This window comes from Gastrolobium bilobum, unplaced genomic scaffold (assembly GCF_033153095.1).
Source record: "Gastrolobium bilobum isolate Gb01-03AN ecotype WA unplaced genomic scaffold, APGP_CSIRO_Gbil_v1 utg8557, whole genome shotgun sequence".
Lineage (NCBI taxonomy): Eukaryota > Viridiplantae > Streptophyta > Magnoliopsida > Fabales > Fabaceae > Gastrolobium > Gastrolobium bilobum.
This window is the reverse complement of record NW_026899477.1, coordinates 59,859-68,159: the sequence shown is the minus strand read 5'-3', so window position 1 is coordinate 68,159 and position 8,301 is coordinate 59,859. Positions and strand designations below refer to the sequence as shown.

The following is an 8,301-nucleotide window of genomic DNA, read 5'->3' as shown; positions in this document are numbered from 1 at the left end:
TTGTGCACCCTGGAGGTCTGGACTTTGTGGCTGAGTGGTGAGCTCCAAGAGCAACTTTGGTCTCTGTTTGGGGCTTGAGTGGTAAGCGTCATCAATTGTCTTGAGTTTTCCTTGCTTAAAAATTGAACCTTGGTATGTTAATGAGTTGGTTTAGTAACTAGTATGTACACTGAACTAAAGATGCTTAAAAATGGATTCTTGGACGTATAGAAGTGTTAAAAACACAACCTTTGATGGATATCTTCGCAAAATGCAGAATCTGCATTCTATCGCGAAATATCCGGATATTGATATCCGGATATGGGGTCTATAGATATCCGGATATGATATCCGGATATGACCCCGACAAATATCCGAATATTCTGGGTTTTCGAAGAACAGTAACTGTACTGTTCATACAGAAGGCTGTTATGGGTTTGTGGACCCTAGATTGACGAAGTGGGACTTCTGTAATAACTTATCTAAGTCAGAATCAAGTGATTAAGAGCTTGTGGCTTGTGAGAAGCCTTAAGACATGAAACGTAAAAGAGAAGCGTTGCCTTTATGTTTTATGCTTATGAGCTTTGGTTGTTGATATGATTGCTGGTCCAAAACAGATTGTGATTCTGCTGTGTTTGGACTTTGAGCTTGGATGGACTCTTGGCTTGGATAGCTAGCTTGCAAGGTAAGCTTTCGTGTCCTCGGTTTAGCCATTGTTGGTTCCACCATATCCTATGGGGGGATGGTTATATGCATGATGTTGTTTTCATGTATTGATTTGTTGAAATGCTATTGAGTTGTATATGCGAGTGCCTTTATGATATGCATGTGGTGTTCGCCTAGACGGGATGTGATCCTGTGGGCAGGTACGGCATGAGCGCGTACTGTGTGGGTAATAGACGTATTCCTCCACTTCTCTGGCCAGTAGAATAGTTATAACACACATGGCATGATTATCTGTTGCACTGCATTGGGTTTTTGAACTTATACTGTTAAACTGATTTTGAACTTATACTGCACATGTAAGTGAGCTTGGGGTGGAAGATCTTTGAGGACCCCTTGTCTTATTGAGATTTCTGTTTAGAGATCTCACCCCACGTTTGGGGCACCATTTTCAGGTTCAGGTAATGCAGGGGTTGAGACCTCTAGCGGCAGGAGGCCGGAGCTTAGCTGATTTATATGATGTTATGCTGATTATGTTGGATGCTGGATTATGCATGTTGCTATTATGTTATTAGCTTTATTATTCCTCGGATTGTTGAGACTCTGTTGGGCCTTGTTGCCTTATTTGGTGAGCATGGGGATTGTCCATGCCACATTTGATTATGTATCGTTGTTTAGATTTGAGTTGTATAAACTATCATGGATGTGCGGCTTACGTGTTGTAGTATCGTGACTAGAAACACAGTTAATGATCTTATTTATGATATGAGGTTATTCAGTATAGATATCTATCTTTTGCATTTACATACAGGCAATGTTTTGAAAATGAATTAAGTAATTCAACTTGGTAATGATAATGACGTCATAATTGAAAAGAAAAAGATATTCCGCATTTTTAATTAAGCGTGGCTTAATACGATGACATGTTAACAAACCGGGTATACACGGGGTGTTGCATTTACCAACCCCAAACTTCTAAGAAATTTAACTATATAATATACATCAGCATACTTTCTTGTTCAAAGTTAGAGTCATGGCTTGTTTATTGTCGACGAATCGACATGGAATATGCCTACGAGTTGAGTATACGATGTGCCGAGTGGCTTATATATACTTTTTTCATGATCTGCTTTTGCTTCTGGTGATGCTTTGTTCTATTTGTTAATTATCAATTGCCTCGTTCTAATCTATCCTACTATACGCCATCCATTGATTGTTAATAACTTAATAATTTCGGCTGGGAGAGGGGCGCACAACTCAGAGAGGGATTAACGGCATCGACGAGGCGGTAGAGTGCAGCAACACAACGGCGACTGTAGGCAGCGGTTGCGGGAGAGAGTATAGTTGGAGAGAGAATGGGGGGAGAGAAGGGAAGAGAAAGGGCTATATAAGGATCAAATCAGGACTGTCAGATCAAAAACTCAATCTAATGGTGAGATTGATTGGTATTAACATTGGTAGTAACCCTACTTGGTTGTTACAATATCCCACCCTATATAAAATAATTGTCACACATATATATGAGATATGATTACACCCAACTTTTATATATTAATCATACATGCATTATGACTTTAACTTATTAATCATATGAAATGTTAGAAGAGGAAGATTATACTTATAATATATTTTTATTTACAATCTCTTACAACTATATCTTATTGTTGATTTCGCTAATCAAGGATTATTATTTTCGCAAATTAAACTCATTCATTAATTATCAATTCGCAAAAAATGATAACCGTTGATTGACAGAAATCAACGATTAAGATGAGGTTGTAAATGAAATAAATTGTAAGTCCTCCTGTTAGAATCAACATCTAAAATTGATGCAAAATAGTCCTTTGAAAAAATGATCACAAAAATAAGTTATTTTAATATTGTACGAGCGTGTGGAATCGGAGGGGGATTTGAAAATTGTGCCACCTCTAGAAGAGTATTAAATATCTTTATATCTGACTCACCTTGTACTTTGTATTGCTCCTTTAACTGATTCCAACTGACCTCAACAAAATAATTATGGTTGAGTTAATTAAAAAAAAAAAAAAAAAACAGTTAGCTTTAACTTTTTACCTTTTCCCATGTATAACTGAATTAGTATTTGTAAACTAATTTAATTTTAATTTTAATTTTTGTTTAGTATTTTTCTAATTTTTTCTAACCAAAGAAAAATAATAGAAACTTGGTGCAACCGTGATTGCCTAATCAGGGAAGGAAAGCAAAAACTGATTAACAGGATCCTTGTGCATTCTATACGGCTAATAACAAAAAAGCAGATTTTGGACGAAAAGCACCAGCTGGGAGATAACCATTTTTACCAAAACATTGAAATGATTTTTAACGTGAACTGTTTAAAACCATTTCCAACCTATTTTAAAAAAGGTTAACCACCCAACAACCATTATTTAAAGCGTTCATCCTCTTCAAGATTTTGGTGTGTCTTAAGATCATTCATCATCTTCAATGGCTACACAAAAAGAAATTGCAATCATGAAATTTTTATGTGTCATAACCGTTCTAACACACCAAGTTTTGTTGGGCAATGCGGATTCTACACACAGGCTTGTGCCAGCATTGTATGTTTTTGGTGATTCAACCGTAGATGCTGGAAACAACAACAATCTCAAGACACCTGCTAAGGCAAATATGTACCCTTATGGCATAGACTTCCCTAAAGGCCCTACGGGCAGGTTTACCAATGGCAAAACCTCTGCAGATATTCTTGGTAAGTTCTGCCCTACAAGTATTGCAAATGTATACATTATTTACATTCACAAATAATGCTCTTCAACTTATATTAAAGAGATATAATATAAAATCATTGAAAATCAGCACTTATAAGCTTAAATTTTTAGTGAGGTGATTCCTTACATGATATTAGATTTGATGTGACCAAACGGTCATGAATTTGATACTCATCGCCCCCACTTTCCACAAGAATTAAGTCAATATAAGATAGAACGAAAAAAGATGGGCATGTGCAATATCCATACTTCATATCATGCAAAGAACCATTTCAACCCAACAGCTTAAGCTCTTGAGTTGAATTTATTGTTTTACATGATATAAAGTCTATGTGACCACAGAGTCAGGAGTTCGATCCTCCATGACTTTCTAGTGAAATTAAGTCAGCACAAAGTAAAAAACAAAATAAAAAATGGGCACGTGCAATATCAATGTTTCAAACCCAAAAGGTTATTAGGTGAGGGATTATGTTAAAGAAAATATAAAAACCTTTAATAGCCTTTCATTTACTAAGTTAAGATTTTGAGTTAAAATAATGATTGTCTTCAACTTATAAATAAGAAATTTAAAAATTGAAAAGAAAAAAATTAAGGGGACATTATAATAGCCGCAATGCTCGCAATTTAAAAACGAAGTATGGTTTCTTGACTTATTATATGGACTTTTCTGTCTTTTTTTGCATAGCTATCAAATTGGGTTTACCAATGCCTCCACCATACTTGGGTATATCTGAAACTGAGAGATATCAAGTTGTCACGGGGATTAACTATGCATCAGCCTCGTGTGGGATCTTGAATTCGACAAGAGCTGTAAGAAGAAAATAGCTTTTAATTTAACCACTTTATTATTCACATTGCAATTATTGTTGTTCGCTCACTATATTCTTATTTTGTGCCAAAGGGAGGATGCTTGTCATTGGATAAACAAGTTGACTATTTCACCTCAACTGCGAAGAATGATCTTCCAAGAAACCTTAAAGGCGAAATTGAACTAAAACGTCACTTATCCAATTCCATATATCTACTATCCATTGGTTCTAATGATTACGCTTTAAATTATTTGAAATCTGCAATGGCACCCAATGCAAAGATCACTCCACAACAATTTGCAGATTACCTACTCGGGCAACTAGCTTCTCGTGTAAAGGTAATACTTGGTGAAATATTTGCGGACTAGATATATACATCAGAATTTGTAAAGAACTAATTCAATCCAAAATCTTAAAGTGTTCGGTGATGGCTTTTTTTTTTATTTATATTATTCTCTAACACACTCCTCCCGCTTTGAAACGTGAATATTGCACATGGTCCAAATGGGGCCAGTGAAGATCAAACTTGTGACCTTATGGTCACATAAGCTCTGATATCATATAAAGAAACATTTCAATTCACAACTTTAATAAAGTTTTGCGTTGAAATAATTCTTTACAGACTTGGATTCAAAAAATTTCATACATCAATTTTATTTTTATTTTAATCTTTGCTTTAACCTTTAATTTTCAGAGAATATATGATTTGGGAGCACGAAAGTTTGTGATCCTTGGCATTGGACCACTTGGGTGCATCCCTGATATTATGAGAAATACACATTCAAAAGGTTGCAATGAAGCTATTAATCAAATGATTAAGCCCTTCCCAGATAAACTCTCATCGAAGCTTAAAGAGTTGCAGACACAGCTCTCAGGTTCATCGTTCATTTCTTTTGATGGTTTCAAATTCTTCCAACAAATTAGAAACAACACAGAAAAATTTGGTGAGTGCTAATTAAATTCATGAAAAAAGAAAGAACTATCATGCGATTTCTCTCTTTCACTTTAATAATAAGTGCACCTCTTCACGGTTTTTCGTTGATATCTAATGCGTAGGGATCACAAATATTTCGGACCCTTGTGTTGAGCTAGGAAGAAAGCCTTGTGAAAATCGGAAGCAGTACTATTTCTTCGATGTTGCACATATGAGTGAAGCCGCAAATGAACTATATGCAAAGGAGTTTTTTGATGGAACCCTATTTCCTATGAATGTTAAGCAATTAATTGCTGCAAATTAGCATAAGTGGAGTCTATTTATGATGTAACTCACAACCCTTATGGCCGTTAAATTATGTCTGATGCTACTGATTTGATTGATTCTCTCTCAAATTAAGGTGTCATCAAATGAACAATACTTTATTGGGAAAATTGTATATAATTTTAAAGGACATAAAGTTATGTTATTTTAAATAGTAGAAAGAGATAAATCATGGAAGAGAGAGTGGAGTGAAAAGTTTTAAAGATGTGAGTTTCACCTCTTTGTAAGAATGAAAGGATACAAGGTGTGTCATTTAAAATGACACACCTTGTTATCAAAAAAAAAAAAAAAAAAAAAAAATGACACACCTTTTTCCCATACTTTATATGTACAAAAAAAAAAAAATTGCTTTTGCTTCTCCATTTTATTGTTTCTTTTTGTACTCCATTTAAGTAATGTTCAAATAACATCATACCACAATAAAGCATGCTAAAAAGATTGGAAATAAGAATACTCCCAGTAAATTTTGGAAAAATAAGAATATCGTATAGTTCAAAATTTTGGAAATAAGAATAGTAAGAAAATAATGTAAATTTTTTAAATTATCAACATAAAGCATGTTAAAAAGACAAAACAAACTACCCACCCTGTAAGTAATTTCTTTCTCTTGCCAAAGGAGAATGATCTTTATACTCTTAAAACTACTTTAACATGTTCCTTGCAATACACGAAACAACCAAAGATAACTCACGATCCAAATGGTATATATTGTGGTGTCAGTGTGAGTGTTATTAAAGAAAGAGTTATCGTTCTCAGGGAACGGTTTGTTTAGTTTTCCTTTTTTAATCCTATTTCTAATTTCTTGAAATTAAGTGATCAATCTTTTAAAACTAAGAAAAGACTAAATCAAACAAGGTATTTATCAGATTTGTATTAAACAAAATTTAACAGAGAGATATCTAATCACAAATGTATCAATTATAAGGTTCTGAAATTCTTTGAATCATGGATGAAGGAAAAATTTCGGATTCCTGCATTTTATAACTGCTACGGCACTTTAGTATCAGAATTCGAATTACTATGGCTATTTTATCTGAAACTTCCCAGTTCCAGATTTTAATCTTTAGAAGGATCTTTTCCCAAAGTCTTCTAAATCTTCAAAAATTATATCAAAGACCTCCTTGGGTTATCCCTAACCTCAAGGGTTCAATTAACAAGGGACATAACCTGATTTCCCAATCACAATTATGCAAAATATATTCAAGATCCATTCCCATGGTGTTCTTGAACTTAAAATCAAAATCTTGTTAATCAAATGAAACCTAAGCAAGCCATCACAGTATTCAGAAAAATAAAAGATCACCCAATCATCGTGAATCCCAGAAAAAGAAACTTAGAAATTCATATTAACAAATGAAAAGCTTAGAAAAGGAAAATGAAGAACCAAAGCTTGCATGTAGCTGAGTCTTGGATCCCTCCAAGAAAGAAGTTTCACGCTTGCTCTTGATGAGAGAACTTGAAGAACAAAGAGAACACTTAACAAAAGTTCAAGAATCTAAAAGTGAAGTATGAAAAACGAAAAAATGAAAATTCTTTCTCTCAGATCCTAATGACTCAGACTTCTATTTAACAAAAAAAAAACTAAAGAGCTCCCCAAAATACATTGTTGTCCTTCAGATTCTATTGGCATCATATGGTTTAGATCTCTTTCAACTCAGCCAATTGTTCACATGCTCTTAATTCCTGCAATGTAGTGGTAAAAACAGTAAGTAGATTTATCTAAATCTCATCTTTTTTTACTTTTACCTTAATGGGTTGATTTCCCTACCTTTTGGGCCTTTCACCTGCTTTATTAATTCTTTCACAGCCCAATAGGAAGTAAAATATAGGTAAATGTAGGTGTTTAAACAATCCAATTTTACACCTAACAATACCCGTCTGAAGACCCTCTGGGATGAGCTCCTTGATTATTCACCATCTTACCCCTGTACTTGTGGTGCCTTACGATCCATCGCCAATGATCGCGATCAAGATTATGCCATGCAATTTCTCATGGGTTTGAATGACTCTTATTCTTCAATTAGAGCTCAAACACTTCTTATGGATCCTCTCCCTTCTTTATCCAGAGTATTTTCTGTGGTGTTACAAGAAGAACGTTAACGGGAGATCACATCATCTGTTTCGGTTGTCCAAGATGCTTCTCCACTACCTCTCACTGTTCCACCATCTTCTGTTGCCGCTGCTACTGGTGCGCCTCAACGTTGTCAGCGTCCCTTTTGCACTCACTGCAATGCTATCGGCCACACAAAAGAAAAGTGTTTCAAGTTACATGGATATCCACCCGGGTATAAACTCAAACCCGCCAGGCCCAATTTAATCCCTCGATCCAATGTTGTGTTTCACCCATCCCTGACTCGCACTTCTCCTCACCAACTTTCACACATCAACAATACCGGCAGCTACTTTCTCTCATCTCCCCGAACCCTACCCTACTTCCTTTTCATCTCAGCCATCTTCTCCACCAGTTGACATTAACCCCACCGTTGCCAGCTTCAGTGGTGAGTTCCCTTTCCTTTTGTCTTCATCTTGCTGGGTTCTAGACACAGGGGCAACCCACCACGTCTCTTGTACCCCTTTGTCATCAACAAACTCTCTCCCTACTTCTGAATCAGTCATGTCTCTTCCTAATGGCACGGTTGTTCCGGTTGCATCTAAGGGTTCTTCTATGCTATCTGCATGTCTGACTCTTTATAACGTTTTATTTGTTCCCAATCTTTCCTTCAATCTCCTTAGCACCAGTGCACTTACTCGTACCTCAGACATTGTTGCTCATTTTTTTCTTCCCATTGTTTTCTCCAGGAACGACTCTCGGGAAAAATGTTTATGATTGCTAGTCTTATCCAAGGTC

General features: G+C 35.5%; 1 protein-coding gene across 1 annotated transcript; it reads left to right on the top strand.

Moving 5' to 3' along the window:
* Positions 1–3,105: 3,105 nt before the first annotated feature.
* Positions 3,106–5,433, top strand: LOC133290599 (GDSL esterase/lipase At1g71691-like). The gene is made up of 5 exons (XM_061488701.1): positions 3,106–3,367; positions 4,072–4,196; positions 4,288–4,533; positions 4,890–5,139; positions 5,252–5,433. The coding sequence occupies exons 1-5, from the start codon at positions 3,106–3,108 to the stop codon at positions 5,431–5,433; spliced, it is 1,065 nt and encodes a 354-aa protein (XP_061344685.1).
* Positions 5,434–8,301: the final 2,868 nt, after the last annotated feature.